The 21,962-nt window shown below is 39.3% G+C and overlaps 1 protein-coding gene across 1 annotated transcript in view; it reads left to right on the plus strand.

Annotated features, from left to right (window-relative positions):
- FRMPD4 (FERM and PDZ domain containing 4) overlaps nucleotides 1-21,962 on the plus strand; it is a 110,581-nt gene that overhangs the window by 27,214 nt on the left and 61,405 nt on the right. Inside the window, 2 exon segments of the mRNA XM_075057271.1 lie at nucleotides 14,607-14,767; nucleotides 16,895-16,997. Of these exon segments, the coding sequence (XP_074913372.1) occupies nucleotides 14,607-14,767; nucleotides 16,895-16,997 (264 nt within the window).

Consider the following 21,962-nt stretch of genomic DNA (forward strand, 5'->3'; position numbering starts at 1 on the left):
GGTTTGCTTGGCGCTTGGTTTTGGTGGTGGGTTGGTTTGTTTGTTTCCCAACACGGTGCTAGTGTATCAACTTCTTCTGAGGATGGGATTCTTCTTTCACACCTGGGTACTCTGCATTTTTACCAGGCATCTACCTATATTTTAAAGAGAAAAACTTACAGTTTATTTAAAAAGTGGTTTCTTTTTCTTATCATTCTCTCTTAAGAGAACAGGAGAAATTTCATTGAGGAATTGTAACAGAAAGATTTTTTGCAGGACAGTTTCTATTTTTTCTGCAGTTGCAGTTTTTTCTGGTGGGTTTTTTTTGTTTGTGTTTTGTTTTTTTAATGCTTTATGTATTTGGAGGAGGCCAAAATCAGAAAGTAGAAATACACTTCCTACAACTGGCAATAGAATAACCTACGTAACTCTACAGAATGTTGGTACAGAAGCTTAAATGAGACTTCTTCTAAAATTCAGATTGTTGGGTTTTTTACTGCTATTTCACCTATAGCAAAACTGTAATGGTCAGACATAATGTCCCCTGAATTGCTGGTGCTTTAGTGGATCTTATTTTTTCCACACCAGAGAATAAATTGTGAACTATGTTCTACAAGGATATGAATCTGATTGAAAACATTAAAACTTTTCCAAAATCAGTTCCTTATGTTTATGGACATTTTGATAGAACAGCGAGTAGGATACTTATCCATCACTGGAGAAGACTTGTTTTCTCTTGCCAGATGTTTTAATTAATTTTAGAAAATAGTAGTGAGCTTTGCCTTTTTTAGTTCCAGTTGTTTTAAACCAGTTGTGAGAATGTATGACTCCTGTTTCAAAACACAACTTAGAGAGTAATTTTATTTCCAGATGAGCTAGATGTTTTCTTTCCTGCCCCCAAATGTGAATTATGTAGTTTTTGAAGTTGAACTGCTTGTCAGAACTGAGTAAAACTTCTGTAATTAATCTTTCTGAGTTCTTAATTTCTGGAATAATAACAATTTGATTTGCATATTTTTTAAAATAAAAACGCTATCTGATTAAATGATGAAAATTGGTTCCATTTATAGACTAGACTTTATGTGATCTGAAAATATAAAGGTTGGTTGAGTAGCTAAAGGTGCGAAGGATTGTTTTTCTTTTGAGGAATATGTGCTTCCTACACATGCTGACCTCTTATTCTGTTAAAAGTTGGTCTACTAAATGCCCAGAAAGTGGTTTCCTACTGTCACGCTGTAGGCTGTGACATGACCAAGAAGTGCGTAATTTCTGCAGACGTATGCAAAGACGTTATATGCCTGTGTACGCGTACGTTGCCGAGTTTGTGGTGTTTAACGTACCAAAGCTGACGGAGGCGATGACCACGGTGAAGTCGGTGCGGTTTGGTGGGAAGGGCTTGGCCAGCGGGTGCTGCTGGGGAGATGGGGGAGCCGGGGGGCAAGAGGCTCAGTGAGCCCGCACACGTCCCCACCGTTAAGGGCGTGGGGTGATGTGAAGGCTTTACAAAATCAGGCTGGTGGCTGAGCTCTGAAAATAGGAGACGTCCTTCTGGGCTGGAGTCAGCCTTGTCCTGGAGCTGCCGGTCATACCGCTGCTTCGATGCAAGGGTCCGTCAGAGACTGCAGGCTTAGAGCTGCCATTCTGGCAGAGCCTGATTTAAACAGCGTGTTAGGCTGCTCGGACATCAGTTTGTATGCCATGTAAATGAAAATACAGGCTTCTGGTTCCCCTGGAGCAGCAGGCTCAGACCTAAGTCAGCAGGTTTGGCTCAGCTTTTCGTTCCTTGGTGGAAATGCTCTTTACATTTACTTCTATAGCAGACATTTAAAACCAAAGGTCAGTATGCTTTGTGGGGACACTAAAATGAGGCCACGATATATTTTGTAAAGAGTCGAGGGTTTAACTGATATAATTGTGCAGAGGTTTCCCTCTTTTTTTTTTCATGTGCTATGCTATGCAGTTTAAATTCTGCCCTATGTTTTAAAGGCCGCTATGGTTCAGTGATGTTATGCGAAAATTAAAGTGCTTTGGGCCAGGAAGTGTGATCTAACTATAAAACATTATTATAGAATACCCTGCTTAATTGAGACATAGTAAATTGTGGACTTCTTCACTGGAACATTTCCTACAAAATTGATTTAGCCTGATGGTAGAGACTGCAGCTTAATGGCGAGATAGTATTGGCCTAAATTTAGCTACTGCTATGTAGTCAGATCATGTCACAAATGATGTTTAAACAAGTGTGTAGTTCAGCACTCTTATTTTCTGTTCTCTTTTGGTTTTGTGGGGTTTTCTTTAAAAAAAAAAAAAAAAAAAAAAAAGCTTTGCTGAATACAGTATGGGTACTGAATAGCACTCCGTCCTTTTAACCCTGAACCCCAGAGCAGCCTGGGCCTGAAGGTGACCAACACTTACAAGCTAAACCAACTCACATTCGCTGCCGATGGCTCAAATCCATCCTTGTTCTTAAGCTTAAGAAGATAAGTAAGAAATGAACATATTTCAGAACATTAGGGCTTATTTTCTGCATATTTGGCCTGTTCTGTGAATCTGACCAGTTTAGGTACAGAAAGAGAGATTACAGTTCGTATAAAGTATTACAGTAGGCTGAAAAGATGAGTAGTATCAGTGACCAAGATTTTGTTTTAATTGTACTTGGTTGTCTGAAAGTGTGAGTCTCTGAAGTCTTTGTTTCAGCACTGTATTTAATGTTAAAAATGTACCAGTGTTGTTTTTAATCAAAAAAAAAAAAAAATCAATATTCTAAAATACTTCTTGTAGGTTTTCAATGCTGAAACTTTGAAGGCCTTTAATTATGTTTTTCGTTAGATTGGGCTTTGCAGAGTTTATCAGCTTTTAGATTTCAGAAGAAAGTGATATGTTTGTGGCTTAACCAAAAAGCAAACCATCTGTAGAATTGGTCTGAACTCCGAAGTGAGTATTGTCATAGTTTGGAATTAACTGAAAACTGTAAGTCTGATGGAAGGTGATGATAAGTATAGAAGTTAACAATAAATTCTCCCTGATACACGGGAGGGGCGGCTCTTCTAGACCGTTGGAGCTGTTGCCGGTGTCAGTAATGCTGGCGGCGGTTGCGCTCTGTATGGATGCTCCTGTCAGATCTGACGGGGCTGACTGTGACAATAACTCTCTCTTTTTTGGTGCCCTCAGTGGAGATTAAAGGGAAAAGTGAGTTCTCAAGACCTTGCAGAATTACACATTATTTTTATAAATGTCTCAAAGACAGTGGTTGGAGTTCAAAGGTGAAGCTTGTGGAACTTAATCATCTATCAGTAGAATTAATTTTTAGAAAGCTCTGACCTTAAGCATATTTATGCCACTTAACTGTCTCACATTCTTTGCTAAGAGTTTATTACATGTATAAAGACTGCATTTTTCATAAGATTGTGCCAATTATAATGTGATTATAATTAAACTTGAGTTTTATGTGCTCTTCTTAAAATGCAAAAATGCGGTATTAAAATCTTCATATTTCTGCCTCATCAAAATTAAATGCCTATTTAGAAGCCTTGTAAAGCTCTACTCTGAATTATTTACAATAAGAAAAAGAGAAAATCATGAAGCAATATGTGCCATGTAAATTGCAGAAGAAATTTCATTCCTTAATTCAGTCATTTGTTACATTTTTCTCAAAATGGTAAATTTGTCTTAAAAAAATATTTGTGATAGGTGAAGAATAGTAGAAGAGCAACATGCAGTATTAAAAGAGAAAATGTCTCCAAATACCTTTCTTCTCTGGTTTTATCATTTCGCTCTGCTGATGAGACACTGGTCTGTGACTGTCGCTGTGTAGACAGAGTTACACAGCTCACTGTGCCTATTTGTTTCTCATTTTATTTCAGAAGTGGTAAGGATCTGTTTTTCTCTGTTGGAAAAGAGCAAAATCCCAGTGTCTTAAACTTCACAGGTACTTCACCTAAAATTATGATTCCTGTTAGAAACTGCTAAAGTGAACAAAAGTTTGGCTATGTTGGCAGATTACATAATAAATATTTATATTAAGATTTATCAACAATCTCATATATGTTTGGTATATTGGTAGTATCACTAAAGTTGGGTTAGACGTTGGCTGGTTATTAACTGGCTCAATAAATTCCTGTGTTTTGCATGTAGGATTTTGTGATCAGTGTTTGTTACTTTGTTGTACTGACTCAGCCACTGTCTGGGACAAAGCATCCCAGCTTCACCTGGGTATACACCCTGCTCCTTTTTGAGTCCTTAACATAGCATTTTCTTTCACTTGCTTACCCTTTGAAATCAGAGTGTTTCACTAAAACCCATGAGCTTCATTCCACAGTGTCTAAACTCCAGTTCTGGCACATTCAGTCTGCCTGCCTTATTAAGAGCTTCCACTATCTTTTTCCAGTGAATTGGGACTTCTTGAGATGAACAGGGAGATTTGATGTGCTGATCAGCCTGGCTGCAACTTCCATTATCATTTCCTTTTTATTTTTTTATTTTTTCCCAAGGTTATTGTAAATGACACTTGTGTTTGACCTTTTTCTTTACCTGCAAGTAGGGGGTTTCTATCTCAATAGGCTTCCCTAGAGCAGCTGTCAACCCAGTTTGACCCCAAGGGGTCTGTTTCAAAATGTCGAATATTGCCTTTTAACTCCTTTACCCTTTGAGGAAACTTGCTGCCAGTTAGGAATGCAAGAAGGTAATGTTTCTCGTACATCATTATCATGCATACCATCTTTAATAATATTTATATAGATACCGTCAAACATAATGGATTAGTAGTTGGGCATTTTTTTTCATATATAGGTAAATAGAAATTACCACAGGCTTTAGCAAAAGCTTCTTGGATATAATGAAGCTGAAATATGATCAGCAGCACCCCTATTTTTAAGGTATATAAAATACCCTGTGGTTACTAGAAGTGCTGTTGCTTAGAAAGGTTAGCAACTTCCTTTGAAATGAAAAAGTAGGCCCAGAAAAATCATTCAGCCATGTTGTGCTGAAGTATAGCGAATAATCTATCAGGGAAAAAAAAAAGATCAAACACACCTGATTTTTCTCTTTTCTATATCCCAAGTTTAATTTTCGCATGACAGCTCTATCTGGCAGCCTCACCTCCCATCAGCGCAATCTGTCATTCTAGATTATTTCAATTAAGTTCTCTTTCTCGTTTTGCATTTGCTGAGGAGTCGTAATGGCACACTCCCAAATCAGCAGTCAAGAAGAGTAATCCTCTCTATTTGTATGTTGTTAAAAGAAAGGGGAGAGAAAGAGATGGTTTCTCTTTTTCCTCTCTGTCCTGGAGGCCTTCTCCGGAGTTGTTAACGAATTAGAAGATTTGCTTTGAAGACTGACTGTGAAGACTTAGTTACAGAATGTGACGGCTTGATTTTGGGACTTTTATGAATTATTATGAAAATCTTTTAAGTTCATTCTATACACCTTGGTTGCTTGTAGATCCCTTTCACTTTACATAAGCTTGCTTCTGTCTGGTAGCCGGAGAATGAAAAGCTTTTTCTTGTGCTCGTTGCCTCAGTGCAGAAGTTGGACTTCTTTATAAAAGCACAGCAACTCTCTAAGCTTCCCTGAGCTTGAGTCTCCAGGGAAGAGAATTCTTGCCTGGCATGGGAAACTAGAGACAGCTTATCATACTGATGTACAGATTGCTTCTCCGTGTGGCCTTGAACTCAGTGAAACTCACATTTCTGACTGGGTTGCCTTGTTGCCCTTTGCTGAAGTCAACGCTCCAACCTGCTTCCGAGTGCAGAGAACGGTACCAGAATGATATAGTAGTTTATATCCCTGAACCTTTAAATACGTGATTGTGGATAAACCAAGCAGCTGCAGTGTTGAGTACCTGCTTTGTATCTGCTAAGCTGTATGTTGCTTCTTTCACCTGATAGCTGCTTCCACCTGATGTTTGGTTTCCACCTGAGAACGGCTGCGTTTCGCTGAGGAGGCAGTAGATGAAACGCTGGGTTGAAGTGGCACTGCTGGAAGGGCTGGCTTTGGTTCAGGAACCCTCCAGTGTAAACTGTGAAAAGGAAGGAAATGAGTAGATAATTCAGAGCCCTTTCTGTCACCTGCTCATCCATTTGGTTGCTGAAGAAATGAGGAAGATTAAGTTCAAAGGAGAAACAAATGGATTTTACTTCTGTTGTAAGTGCTTATCGCCATATGCTCATAACTGTACCGAGTTCCCAGGAGTTAGGCAGGTACAGAGATGCTGAAGCAGGGGCTTTGCTACTTCAGCTGTTTGGTCATGCCAAGCCCAGCTGTACCAGGGGTTACAATGGGCGCATTACATCTGGATTCTGTCATCTTACCGTGTTATCGGGGTACCCACACTTGGCCTTTACAGAGAGTGATACGTGCATGTCGGAGCAAGCCTCCAGCGTTGCACCAGACCAGATTTTTATTTTTAGTCAGGAGCTTTCCTAATCTAATCAGCACCTTAAAAGCTATTTCCATGGTGTTTCTCCTCCCCCTTTCTTTTTTTAAGGTTTCAGTTGGACAAATCTTTCAAGCTGAGTTGGAGATGGCAGCTCCTTTTCCCTGCTGGAAGAGAAATGCTGGCGGCCCTCAGTGTAGGTCTGTGCTGTTTGCTGCAGAGCTCGGCTGGGCAGCAGCCGACCAATCGCTGCCGATGGGGTTAGAGTCCCAAAAGCAGAATGAATAGGAATAGTTTGTTCTGTTTTCTACAGGACACTTTCAGCCCAAATGAATTTATTGTGTATTTGCAGTTCAGTAAATCTTTTTTTTCCCTTGCTATGTCTTTAGTCGCAACAAGGTTTATTGATGCACGTGTGGAAGATAATGAATAGCTATGTTTCAGGTCATCTTTAAAGGCCTCGATGTAGTTCGCTATCCTAAATGGAGTTGCTCAGATCACATAAAGAAGAATGCCTTTTGTGAGGAAAAAAACAAGGTGTATTTCAGATCCTACCCCAGTAAGTGTAAAAAATTGCTGCCTTGGAGGAGAGCCAGTAATTCTGATTTCTAACAAAAACATCTCACACAATTTCCTTCCTGAAGGACCTGGGCTAGGCAGGTGGTCAAACATCCCGCCTCCTGGAGCTGCACCACCAGCCCGTGCTGCATACGCGCTGAAAGGCTCCTTCCAGGAGAGAAATGCCGGTGACTTGGTGGGGTCCTAAATCTCTGTTCCAGGAAAAGGCAAGACCCCGTTGGTGGTGTGTTTGGCATAACCAGCTGATGTTAGTCCCAGCCTTTTCTGTGGCCTTGCTCCCTCCGACGGTGAGGTTTCCCTGTGCCCGTGGAGCCCCAGCACCGGGCTCACCCTGGAATTGCTTGTGGGAGGCTGTTGGCTCTTCAGCCACAGTCTAGTACATACAAATAATTTGTGAGCTTCCTTTGGCTATGAAAACCTGCTCAAGCCAACAGAGTGGGCCACTGAATCTCCTTCCACTTACAGGCTTCCAAACTGGGAGCATCTCTGCTGAAGCCAGCATCACCCTGGTGGGAAAAGGTTGCCAGGAAAAAATACTGGATGCAGAAACACCATTCAGTACAGTGTGTTGCAGCATAATTACATATTAAACGGGGGCTGTCAGCGTGCATTATGTGCCATATATGTACGGGTGCAGTTTAGACATACTCGTCGTCGGTGCACCAATATGGGCTGTGCACTTCAGGCAGTAAGGCAGGCAGAGGCTGGCATCATGCTTTGCTTACAGGGGAGGCAATTCCAGCATTCAAGTGGCCAGTGTTGCTGGGAGTTCCTGTTTTTTTCCTTTGGGAGAGTTTTTCCGTTGAGATTTTTTTCTAACATAGTCAAGTGTTGAACACCCCCACACACACACTTGTCCTTTTTTTTGTTCTGTAACTCATCTTATGATATTTATAACTCCTCTCTGCAGGGGCCCTTTATATCTTTCCTTCCCATCCTCTGTGGTCCTTTCTTTGCCATGGCCAATTTCCACCAAGATGTTTCTGTGCAATTTCTGCTATTTAGCTGGTGCCTGAAAAGCTCCATCTCAATACAGCAGGCAGGAAACTCAATGTTCATCGTGAACAGAGCTCCAGAAATGCTTGCAGCCATCCTGAGAGAAGGAAAATAAAAGGGAACCTCTCTGGCAATCTGTATATACAAAACTCAAACCAAACAACTGCTAGTCTGCAGCTGGGGCTGGAGGCTTATTTCCATGTTTTTGTGGGATTCAAGTATAGAAGTTTGTTTTCTTCCCAATATATAGCACTCATATACAGTATATGCAGATTGTAGAAGCATTCACATATTACACATCTAATATTCTCAATATGAGAGTGCTAATTGTCATTGTAAAATATACTTTCAGTGTGTTTCTCCCAGTGCCTGCCTGAAGCTGACCATAAATCTTTTTATCCTTCTAAATTTGTATTCATGTCAGTTTTATTCACTGCGATTTTGCTTCACTTTGTCTTGCTTTAGATTGCACATCATGCCCGGCAGTGGAGGAAGAATGGATTTTGAAATTTTTTACGTGTCAGATTTCCCTGTATCCAATTTTATCAAAAAGCTGTCACCAACTTCTTCTGAAACCAGCAAACCTTTTTCTTTCTAATTACATTTTTACCATATGTTCATCCAGATGGCATATGCCAAACGTTTTGTAGGGTGCTATAAAATGACCTGACTTTAGAGGATTTAACTGCTGAAGAAGCTTATGAAAAAAATAGAATTGACACTGGGACAGAAAAATAGTCCTAGAAAGAAAGAAAGGAAAAAAAAAAAAATCTGATAAATCTTGCCAGTTATATTTTGTGCCATTGATATTGAATTCTCAACATACACACCTGCATGAAAACAGTGAAAATGTAGGGAATATTTTCTTGAAGTGTTAAAAGTTGACTCCTTTTTGAACAGCCGAAAATTTGTCTGTTGAATATGTCTAAAAAGAACTCTGGAGCTGTGAGCAACTGGTTTGCTGCAAAATGGAGCAAAAGAGTTTGTCAAGCCACCAGATTCTCTGTAGGAGCAGCAATTTTACTTAGCAATGTAATAACTATTTGAGCACCTTTTTTTCTGAAATGTCATTTCCAAGTAGAAGACAGACAGAGCTGATGCATGATTTTGACACTTGTGTCCTAGTTCTTAATAATTCATGTGGGATTTCTTGGAAAAAAGAAATTAACTTGAGGTATCCTGAGAGGTGCCAGGAACTTGAGGAGGGAAGGAAGGAGATTATTTTTCATATTTCGCTACTAGTTAAGATAAATAAATGAAGGTGAATTTTTCATCTTCTGGAGAGTTTGTGTATTTGTTCTCACCTATGACTGTTCCTTTTAACTGTCATCATTGTTTTGATAGACTTTCCAGATTATCAAAGGGAAAACTATAAAATACCCTCATGTTGTTATCAGTTTCCACAATACTCTCTTGAGTCTCAAGCCATTTTACTTACAGCTAATTCCTGAAGACAGGTGATTGAGTGAGAATCAAATCTACTTTCTTTTGTTGCTGTACTAGCTTCTATGACTTCCAGTTGCAAAGGAAATTTTGAGTGCACAACCTGAGGCTCGTAATAGAGTATGAACCAAGATGTAGTTTCGGGGCACGATGGGCAGGGTCTCGTGGTCTCAGGAATTCAGATGGACAATTGTAAATGCAGGTTTGTTTGGTGTCTTAACTTGCATAGGTCTTTTTGAAAATCACAACTGCAATCAACAAAGCAGATCCTCCACCTCCTCTGCGTTAATGAGACAGGATTTTAACAGTGCTCAACAAATTGAAGTGGTTTTGTTATCTCTGAATTAAACCTTTGTTAAAAAGTCCTTATCTCCATCCTCCTCGCCCACTTCCACTCATCAGCCCATGAGTGGTTTGACATTTCCACAGACTCTTCTCCTTCATTGACCAGGATTACACCTGCTGTGTCTCAAGTCAAAACAGAGTCTATTTTGTAGTTAAATCAATCTGTATAGCAGAGACATTGTAACTATTTAAAAGCTAAGGATTAAAACCCTCAAAATTGAGAATTGGTATTAACCTTTCAAGTAATTGAAACAAGCTGTAATATGGCAATACAAAATGAAACCCCAAAATGCAGCCTGTCTCCACACTGTCATGGTATGATGCAACAAACATGTGATTATGGTTAAGATGTTTTAGTGTTTGTGGACATGCAGCTGTATTAAGTTTACCTTCAGGTATCACCTTTTCTGCTCTTTTTTTGGATGTCCTTGCAGAATGGAGCTAAAGTTGTTTGGGTGCCTTATATATTTCCAAAATAATGTTTATCATAATCAGGGTTGCTGGATTCATGCTGTAGTTTTCAGTTTCTTAGAAGAGCTAGAGCCCTAAGCATTTTTCATGGAAGTGCGAACTCCTGCATAACAAATTTCAGCCTGCTGAGGACAGGCTTTCTCAGCTGCCATAGACAAACCTCTCAAAATTGGCCCACTAATCCCTAAGTGTCAGGGAATGACACATCAAAATCGAAAGGCTGAAAAAGCATTGTGCTTGGATACTTTGCTTTTAATTACTAAGGTGCATTATTAAATCAAGCTCTCAATTACAGTTGTTGTTTAGATATTCCTTGGGTTATTCAGCATGCAATTTGAATGAGGAAAATGCTAAGAAGGTTTCCATAGAAAGCGTTAGCAAGTTAATCATTATGAAGCTAATGATGGGAAGATTCAAAATACCAGTCTTAAACCATGCCTCTGACTTCCCTGAGTGTGAATTCAGGTATGCACTTGTTACGTTAGGCTCCCCATAATGTCCTGGGCGGTTGAATTTTGTTTGCAGGTGCTGGCTGCCCTGTCGCAGCTGTTCAGTGTTCCCAAAGGTGTTTTTCTTTCCTAATTTTCTTCCTCCTTCACTCACTGTAGTCCCCTTTGTGGATGAGTGTGCACGTGAATTTTATACCACCCTGCAATGCCTCCATTCTGCTCTGTGTGTCGGTGCACGCACACTCAGATGCATTCTCTCTCGTTTCCCCTGTTACCCTCTCTTTTGAGTAGAGTAGTCGCCACAGAGAGCTTTTGAGAGTAAGTACTTGGAATTACGCTTCTGCTATGATTTCCCATAGTTGGTAGTTTATCTCTCAGAATCGGCTGCTATATAAGATCTCTGTTCAAGAAATTCTCGAAGAATTACTCTCCTTAATAATGGCAGCTGTCTCCCACTGCTCACAATAAGAGTACATCAGAAAAGGTGGTCTTTTGTAAAGCAGAGACTCATCTCAGGAACTGAAAATGGTAGGAAATAAGAATCTCTTTTTGAAAAGGCGATCTAAGGGCAGCTTGTGTTTGTGTATGTGGAAAGAAGAGTTCATACTTAAAATCCTAGGCTTTTTCCTTTTCTTCCATTTTTCCTTCAGAGAAGTAAATCTTCAGGTATAATTGAGGCACAGTACCATCTAAACACATCTTTAACTGTGTTTGAAGCAAATGGGAAGTGCGTAATGTTGGAGTTATTCTTATAAGATGTTTCACTGTTTAAGCGATGCTCTGTGTAAGGTTTCCCAAGGTGGCTGTTTTGAGTCCAGGTTTATTAGATGCTGGCTTAGAACTCTTAGCATAGTTATTCTGCAGGAGTCAATATTTTCCATAGCTGAGATGGAGATCAAATGCCTCCAATTAATGCAAAATTCAAATTAGTCTTGAACTATGGTACTACAACTGGCATCTGAATAATGAACTAGCCACAAGAGGAAGCAGGTTTGTCAACGTACCATCACACAAAGCTTTGAGTATTCATCTAATCTCTTCTGGGATCATATTCATCTATCTTGCTACTCTCTTGAAATACACTTCCAACATACTGAATGATACAAGGATATCTGATGCAGCAAGCTGTGGAAGCGTGAGATGCAGAGTCTTTTTAGTTGATGTATTTGAAGGTGGATAACCTTAAAAATCAATAAAACCTGCTGTGCCACTAAGAATCGTGATGGACTGTTCCTCGCTGATCCTCTTGCTTAGGCTTTGAATAACTGATGCTGTGCTGCTGCAGATTCTCAGTACAAGCCGATGGAATGGCTGGAGCGAGGCATCCAATAAATAGCAGAGCTACTCCTTTGGGCAAATATCTATGTCTGCTCTTGGAATTTGTTATCTGAAGTGCAGCTGTTGGTGGGGTTTTTCAGGGGTTGTTTGGGGTTTTTTTCTTTGCGATTTAGTTTTCAAACCAGAATACACAAGTGCTTGAAGAGAGAGGATGTGCAATGGCAGGAAAGTAGTTCTCAAAGGCTCAAGCGGTATTTTCAAGTTGCTTGTAAATACGGCATTTCCTCTTGGTCGAAGCGTCAGCTTGTAGTGCTCCGATTACAAAAGTGGAAACAGCTATTAGGAATAAATTATTAAATAGAACATTTTAACTTTGTGGGGAGTTTGGTAAGCCTGTCACCTACAAGAGGTTACAAATGCAGAGTTTCATATTCTTTTCCAAAGCAAAGCTCACAAGTTGAAACAGATATTTTTTTAAATAGCAGTAACACCTCATAAAGCGTACCATTTGAAAGACAAAATGTTTGAATATCTAGAAGCCCAAATCATAAATAGGAGTTGATGGGGAGGAGGTGGCTGGGAGGTCTTGAAGAGAGATTTCATGAAGAGTCTGCGTAAAACTCTGGATTTTCTAATAGTTCTTTTGAATAAACATAATAGAAAATTATCTAAAATGAATTGACAAAAACTGGAGGAACAGGATGAGGAGAAGAATGAAGTATCAGATGTGATGCTCTACCTAGTAAAAGAAAATGTATTTTCTTTGCTGACTTGACCTTATGCAGATACTAGGAGAGCACAGATACATTCTCTCTCTCTCCTATTTTTGTAAGGAAGTAGCTTCTGCTACCCTGATCATATGCATAAAAAGGCAGCATGTTACTCTTAGGCAGACTGAATCTAGTGATAGGGATAGAGAGTTTCTTTGAAGAAAAGCTCTAGAAAAATCCAGTCACAGGAATAAACTCCGACTGAGAGTTGACTGAGATTTTGCTGCTCTTCTGCGTATCAGTAATAGAAGCAGACCATGGAAAGAATGGAAATGGATGTCATGCCCAAGGTGAATGCATTAGGGAAAGATCAGAGGAGTTTTTGCACGTCACTGATGCTGAAAACAGATCTCTGACTGATGCCTTTCTCCTTATGGACCACCTGTCTGGAGTTCTTCAGGGAATTGTATTTGAAGTTGGAAAAGCGACAGGAGGCGAGAGCAACAATTCTGGTCGCATGGGATATCCCCTGACTCTCATGTTATAGTATGATACATGTAAGATTATAAAGGATATGGGAAAGTTATTGATTTTCATATTGTTCATTATTTATGAGTAGACCAACTTTCAAACTGATGATCGTAGCTACTGCTGTAGGGATAGCTGCCTCTCTGATGTCCTTTGCAGCGTTCTTGGGTTGGGCACCTGGCCATTACCTTTCTCAATGCAGGAGCCTGTGCCCTCCCTGCAGATGGAATTGGGACTTGGCTCTGTTTGTCTGCTGCATTTATCCACCGAGAGCTGGAGTTAGTTCAGCACCTGCAGATTTACAGTCTCTTGAAGATAAAAAAAGAGTTAACTCTTGGCCGGGCAGCTTTAAACAAATACTATCTGAGCTCTGCCAAGACTGCAATAACCTGATGCTGAGAGCTGTAGTCTGTTGTCATGCTACGCTGACCAGGTATTGCTTGTTGTCTGCAGTGCTGACTGGGTTTCCTGAAGTACATGAGTTCAGTTAATGGCATTCGGAAGGGTACGACACTGGAGTGGTCTGTTTGTCTGTCTAATTGGCTCTGGGAATTGGTAGCTGTCATTCAGTGAGGAGCTCCGGGCACTGGGTGGGAAACACAAAGTACGTTCCAGTCTGCATACAGCATCAGTCACATTTCAGTGTTTATTAATGTTAATCTAGAAGTCTCTATGCTTTTAAACCATGACCCTTTCATGGATATGTGATGTTGGATACCTTTCATCCTTTTTATTTTCTGCTTGAGAAATCAAGATCTTTCTCTCCAGCCGTGAGAATTTTTTCTTTTAGGTACAATAAGTAAGCTTCGTCATAACACTGTTGCTGAAAGTAAAGTATTTTAGTAATTGCTGATAAATATATTTTCTTAGTATCTTTTTTTTTTTCCCTCCTGGAACAGTATGGAGTGAATTTGGAGAGTTTACCTGAGTAGTAAATATGGAGCTGTTACCTGTGCATTAGGTAGTCTGTTTGAGAGGACTTAGCTTGGAAACTTGCTTAACATTTTAGAAAACCAGATTTAAATGTGTGTCCTCTCTTCTTGCAAAAGGCTGGCAGACTCTTAATTGTTATGTTCTACATTATGAGTAGGTCACTCCATTATTTTTCCCTTCCAAAAAATGAAGGATGAAAAATTCAAGCACAGATGACAAAGGCTTTATTGTTGGGTTATTTTTCTTTCATATATGGCGTATGATTAAATGTATGCTGTCAAAGAGAGACATCTTTATAGGTTGATACTATTGATTAGTATTTGAGACCTGCCAGCAGCATTATTACTTTATGTATAAGAAAATCTAATAGAAAATTATTAAGTTGATGGTTTAGTTCCTATAGTGAGAACATTTCAGGTATTCATCTCACATCGTTGCAGAAATTGCTTGGCTCAAGTAGATACCACAAAATCATGTTTTAATGATTTTTTTCCTTTTTCCATCTTTTATTTTTTTTCACAGTCACATGACACAATCAGCCACATTTGAAGACCCTCGAATAGAGAGCTGCCAAATAACCCCTCCAGCCCCTCGGAAAGTGGAAATGAGGAGGGATCCTGTGCTAGGATTTGGGTTTGTGGCTGGTAGTGAAAAGCCAGTTGTTGTACGCTCAGTAACACCAGGTATGTTTTCCCCACCTGACCCCAGAAGCAAACTTGGACTTAATCTACTGAGATGAAATACGGTTACAAATTTGAGTACTGTTAAAATATTCAGGCAGACAAAGTAATCACAAATACGAGTTAGGATTTTAAGCCTTGTATTACCCAGGAGTTTCCCTCCTTGCACTCGTTTTTGAACGTTATGTAAATGTGTTAACAAAAGCCAGTTTTAGGTTTTTGCTCTGAGCCATTACTATTGTTTGCCTGAAAAAAGTTGACCCACTTCATTCAAGGAAAGAAGGTCTTCTCCCTGTTATGTTTATATTGGTTTGATGTCACCTTCATTGCCATTGAATCAGTGTTTTCAAGGGGTATGTTGAGTTGCAAGATTAAAACTTACATATTTTTCATTCTTTTTATCATCAGCTTCCCAAGGAGAGCTAGGTTTCTAACTCTAATACTTGGTTCTAACTATATATTTGTTTCTGAAAAAGAGGATGTTATTGCTGCTGGTTTTTTTTTAATAGATACTTCTGTATAACTATGTGGCAAAAAGCCAGGTCAAAACAGTTTCCTGAATGTCTTACTTGGAGTGAAAACTAGTGAGGTTTGTGGTATTTTTAACTTATGGGGGACCAGACCTGGGACTAATCAGTCTCCCAAATAGCAGGCTCTTGCTCTCTACGCTTAAAGTTCAGTTGTTACATAAAATTGCCTTGGAGCCAAGGGCAGGGATTTGACTTTGCTCTTGTTCAATATGTTCTCCAGAACCCCCGCAGAGAGCAGAGGAGAGGCAAAATCGACTTTGTGAAGTTCTGATGTCATTTACCCACGTGTGTGCATTGATTATATTTGTATTGCTTTCAGATGAAGCAAGCAGTGTAACTAATATTTGAGCTAGATCCAGACAGTTCTTTTCTTCTAAGTTAACATTATTAATGTAGTTTTATGTTAAAGCTCAGTTTGGAAAAGGTGTTTATTATATTCTGTTCCAAGTGAAGAGGAGGAAAGATGAGCTCAGGACAACATTTTCCTACATGGGTTTGTATCCATTTATTCTGGATATATAAGTGAAGTTTTCAAACCAAGCAGAGGAAAGGAGCAGCTCAGTTGTTAAATGAATTGGTTTTGATACTGAAACACTTTCTTTTAAGACTTTATCTTCATATTGGTAATATTATTGGCTTTTTTTATGTATCATCATTGCAGAGTTTAAAGACAGAAGACTAGAGAGGATATATCTTTTCGCTAGCAGTTGCGATGTCACACCCTCCTCTGGGCATGTAATCATGCTGAGAAGCAAAGTAGTATGTGCATTTTATAAAGCATAAACTCAATATGCATTTCAGCAGTGTCAGAATCCAAAGCACATAGACATGTACATGTCTGATTGTCTGCTCAGACTAATGCTAAATATCTGTGTCTAACTGAAAGTGGCAGTGCTTTTGGATGTACATAAACCTTGTGTTCACCAAGTGGTAGGAATCCAGAGCAAAACATTCAAGAGTCTGGAGGTATAGAAACTTACTGGCTTCAGATTGAAGGAAACAGTTTTGTTTTGCCCAGAACAGAAAAGTCAGAGACCTCCGAATGACTTTCAAATATGTAAGTGATGTTTCATAGGAAAGAGGAATAAGATGTTCTCCAGTGTTACTTTGCCTAGGACAGGAAACAATGTGTTGCAACAAGGGAGATCTGGTGTAGACGCTGGGGAAAAAGACATCCTGATCTCAACAGTAGTTAAACAGGAACATTTATTTACAGGAAAAGGGAGTCAACCTCAGGGTGGTCTTACAAGAATATCAGACAGACATTGATCAGGGATGAGTAAGGTATGGTTGATCACACCTTAAAGGGTGAATTAGGCCACGTCTTATGGGTCCTTTTGGCCCTCCAGAAAATCAAGCCCTTGCTTTTAAGTGGCTAGATGTGGGTTTGGAACTTAACTTGACAAACTTCAGTAGAAGCTTCTAAGCCACTAGCTTTCAAGATTTTTCTGGTGAGGAAGTACTGGCAATGTCAGAATTAGTGTTAAACGTGCCATTAGTTGAAGAAAAAAACCACTTATAGTATGTGAACAACAGAGTGTGTCTGTGCATTTACAATGGTCTGCTCACCTGTGGTTTTTTTTTTTTCATTTGTCTCCAGGCGGCCCCTCTGAAGGAAAGCTTATACCAGGGGATCAGATCATAATGATTAATGATGAGCCAGTCAGCACTGCTCCAAGGGAGAGAGTCATCGACCTTGTCAGGTACTTGATGTCCTGTCACTTAAACTATGAACCCAGTGGCTTATTACCTGTGCAGTCATTTGATAATACAGCAAGTCCTGCCTTCTCATGGCTGAGAAAAGAAAAAATAATGTTACTTTAGTCATAATGAAGGATGGTGAAGTATTTTAGTATTGAAATGAAATGTCCTTTTAAATGTCCTCTGGGTAGCTGAAAAAATATAATAAGATATTGGAACAGCTCCAAAATACTTGGATATCAAAAGAGGAATAGTGTTCTGGTGTTTATTTCTGGTATGGGTTTTTGAAAAGATAATTCCTGGAGCAAGGCAGCTCCAGTCGCTGTTGCTCTATTGCTTTTTTTTACATGAAGAAAGTTGAGTCAGGTCTGTCTTATGTGAAGAGGAAAGAAAATGTGGTAGGGTGATTTTTGAGAGTGGATGGGTGCATGTAAATGGGAATGTGTAGGGAAGCTCAAAGGGTGTTTGGGTGGATTGCAGGTAGATGAGTTTGTGTGAAAAGAGTGGGCAAGGCTGTGTAGATAGGAGGCAGAAAACAAGACAAAAAAGTGACTGTGGAAAGTGAAGGAAAGGAGAAATGTCGATATTGGTAATGGGATGTAGAAGGAAAGAAAGGACAAGGACTGACAAATGCTCAGGATGTAGAAAAAAATTTGATGTGCTTCATATACTAAGCTTATCATTTTGTGTAACAAGAAATATTAGCACGTTGCATATAAAAATGACTGTAATTAAAAAATTAAACATAGAAATGATTATTTTAAATTTCAGTAGCCTGGTTGCTGGACACCAGTTTTGGTTTTGTATTTTCCTTCTTATTGGAGTAAACTCTGACTTGGTGGGTCTAGTTGATTCCTAGGAGATGCTCGGGTTTTAACTGTGCAGATACCTCTCTTCTGGTAGCTGTCACTGTTGTCGGTGTTACCCATGTCATTTTGAAAAGTTGCATTTGCTTCCAGAAATTTGGGCAGGAGGTGCCGTGGTAGTTGTACTCCTTTTGCAGATCACAATTTGAGCAAATGGGTGCTCATTTGCTGGGGATTCAGCTGTGAAGCTACGTTCCAAAGGCGAGAGGGAAATGGTATAATGATGCCAGCAACACTGATGCCTTTATCTGTGTTTAGTGGGTTTGGACAAAGTACAGTACATTTTCATATTAAAAAAAAAAAAAAAAAGTGTTAACCTGCAAGTCAACTAACAGAAACACAGCATATTAAGAGGGGACTTCAACACTCTTGTTTTTTGTGACAGAGACCCCATGAATTGCAGAAACTGTCCTGTTCCTAACGAATTTCTGTCCTGTGCTCTGTATTGACAATCAGTATAAACCTCCCAAATGGGTCTTAAACTCATTTTTGATGTCTTTGTTTCTTCATAAACTGGTCATATAGCAGTCTTCATTCTTTCCCTGATTCCTTGATATGTAAGTAATCAGAACTAGGATCTCTATCTCATTTCTCTGCTGCCAGCAATATGTAGTAATAACAACAAGCAAAATAGACTGATTAGGCCTGAGACAAACTGACTTTATTGTGTGGCTGATTCTGTCTGCCTTCAAATGAGAAACTGAATGAGAATGTCACCCTTCCCAATAATGTTGACTCCATAGGTAGTGTCTTAAATTAAGTGTTGTTGCATTCCAGGGGAAGCTTTTGGTGACACTTTTCTTACACTGTAATTCTACCTCTGTTCTCAAAATCTATCTGTCGTTGGGATTTTGACAGAGACTCATTCTTTGGTGAGACTCAGAGTGAAATGTATTGGGGTTGTATATTACAGTATTTGAAATGAAGAGCTTTCTCTTCATGCCAGTGGGAACACCTGGAATGATTAGACACTGTCACTGTACTGTCCTTACACCACAGCAGAAGCAATTCTTTACACCAATGAAATAATGAATCCCTTCTGTATAATAGAAGGGTTTCATATGTGTTAGATACATCTGCAACTTTGAAAACACTTACTGTCAGTTTTCAATGTGCGTGGAAGCAATTTTGAAATCTTGTTTTCCAGCTGGTAGCAGTGTACCTGTGGGCAGCAATGAGTCTGTTTTAGATGCATAGGTCAGGCAATGGGCATAATCACAGAACCATAGAATTGAGATGGGATTTCTGGAGGTCATCCTGTCTAACCCGTTGCTCAAAGTGAGCTAGTGTCGAAATTAGATGTGGCTGCTCAGCACTTGTCAAATCAAGTTTTTAATATCTCCAAAGATGGAGATTTCACAACCACACTGGGCAGATATTTCAGTTCTTAACTAGTGGCCTTTCAAAGATGATAGAGAGCTGCTTTTACAAGACATGAGCCAACTCCCTCGGCAGCCTTAGATGCATCCCTTCTAGGCCCATGGACTTGTGAGTGTCCCTCTTGCCTAACCAATCCCTAATTCAGTCTTTGTCTACCTCTGCTCCCTAAATTCTGCCACTAAGCTCAGGGACCAGGGGGGCAGACCTTGCCATTAAAGACCAAAGGCAAGATCGCCTGGCTCGACTGGGCTCTGGCCTTTCCGAGCTGCATCCCACAGGACCCTGGCCACCAGTGCCCCGGACAAGCTGAAGGCTGCTCTTCAGCTTAGACTCCTCTTCCTCCTTTCCCTCAGGATCTTACACTGTACCATCTCGCGGTCACTGCAGCACATCAATGAAAAATCAATACTCCAACACTGTATTTTCTCTGTGATTGCATGGTCTCTTGCTGATTAGGTATAGCAAGGTATATTTTATATTCATTTGTGTTCTGTGGCTATTTTTATGCAGCTTTCCCTCAAAGCTTTTTGTAAAGTCAAGAAATTATTTGAGTTTATAATTGTAGAGTGTGGAAAAAATTAATCTACTTTCAAAATACAGACGTAAAGATCATACTATGCCAAACAGAAGAAACCCAAACTGCATGAGAAAACAAAGGCAGATTTCATAACCAGATAAGCATCATGCTTTAACAAGCTTAGCAAGACTCAAAGCAAGACTCAAAGCTTCCAAGCAAAAGTATACACAAATGTTAGATGTTAAGTCAACCTTGAATGTTAAACATTCTTTTTAGTGTAATGCAGTATTTAATTGTTTTCCAGGAAAACACTCTCAGGACATTTACTTATGAAAAGAGTTACGCTACTGAAGGAAAAGAAAATGGAAAAGAGACATTCTGCTGTGGTCTATCTTAAATCCAAAAAATAAAAAAAAGATTCAGAATGCCTACCAAGAAGGGTATCTGAAAAATGTCAATTAAATCTTCTTTCGTTAGGAAAAAGCATATTCCTAAGCAATAAATTTGCTTTATTTGTAAATTCTCCACAAAATAAGTCAGAGCAATTTTTTTCAGATCATTTGTTTTTCTTCAGCCCTTTTCATATCAGCTCCAAATTCATTGTATACTTTTTACTGGTAGGGGGTTAGAAATAGTTAGACTGGTCTTTCAAGAAAGTCCCTTTTGTGTAACAGTTTTACTACAGGAAAATGCAAGAAGATAAAGGGAGCACATAATGCAGAAATTTTCACATTGCCTCTTCATTGCATTTTAATGTTTTAATTATGCGTATGCTTTCTAAACATTCATTACTGAAAATAAGCTTCCTTAAGTAGAAAACTGTATTAAAGCCACCTCTGCTGACTCCAGGGGGTACTGAGCAGGAACCTGGTGAAAGATTTTGGTTTGTTTTTTTAAGAATTGAGGGATACTGTTGCATCCTAGGAGGCCTCAGGTCTGGAGATTATCGGGGATATTCATTATAAATATCCCCGTAGGTCATTCTCATCCATCTAATTCTTTTGGCTCTGCTTTACTGGCAACATTTAATTAGTGTTCAAGTTGTCCTTTGAAAGCCAAAGTTGCAAAAATACGAATACAGTATGGTTTGCAGACAAAATACATAAGGACTCATTATTTCTGGGTAATGTTCAATGGCTTTTGCACCATATTATGTTCTCCTGAGCTATTTTCAAGCACAAACCCAGAAGTCATGTTTATGGTTTCCCTTACAAAGAGAGGTCACCTTTATGAGTGTCACTTATGGCTGCAGTCTAGATGTGTTCCATTCAAGACAGGAAGTTATTGAAGTTGGAAAAAGAGGAAGAAACAAGCCTCATTTTCTAAATGTGTGGTTTCAGTCCAGGCAAGGACCAAGCAAACAGAACACTAAAGAAAGATGTGTTTGAAGTCCAGTCTGTTCAAAATTGTAGCAGGAGCTACTTGCCTTGGTTTTATTTTACTGCTGATACAGATTCTTTGACTTAAAGCTTTTCACACATATTTAACAATAAGTACGTTGAGATAACATTAAAGTCATTGCACAACATAGCAATTTTTTGCATATTTGAAGGTGAGCAACAATGCAAAACTAATGTATTAAAAGGTGTATTAATGTACTGTATCAATTAATTGGTTGTTCAGAGGTGCATGTATTTCATTATCCTTGGTTAATGTTACATTTGTATCTTTTTAAGAATCAGTTTAACCAACCAAGCCTTCTTTTAAAACACTTAAAGAAATATATCTAACAAATAATTTGCCTTATACTATGTTTATAGGTAACGTCTGTAACATGAATGACATGATTATCTTAGATTGTACTGGGAATGCATTAGTCTACAAGGATCCCAACGTATGTAAAATGTCTTTTTATTTAGCAAGATATTTTACTGAAATTTTAAGTGACACACAGATGTGCTGCTTACCCCATAAAGCAAACTCCGAGTAGGGCACGGTACTGGTATTTTGTTCGTACTTCAGTTCAAATAGTTATCCAGGCAGTCTGTGAGGGGAGATGGACACCTGAAGAGGGTGATCCGTCTGATATACTTCTTTTGGAATAAACTGCCCTGTTGCAAAAAGCTTATTTATGCATTGACTAAAGAAGACACACAGAAAACTATCTTAGAATAGAAACCTGGCTTCTGGGTTGCTAAATTAGGCTAGATTAGTCCATTCCTTGAAACTGTAACAGCAGTAAATTAGTATTTGACGTCCTGTGG

This window comes from Buteo buteo, chromosome 25 (genome assembly GCF_964188355.1).
Source record: "Buteo buteo chromosome 25, bButBut1.hap1.1, whole genome shotgun sequence".
Lineage (NCBI taxonomy): Eukaryota > Metazoa > Chordata > Aves > Accipitriformes > Accipitridae > Buteo > Buteo buteo.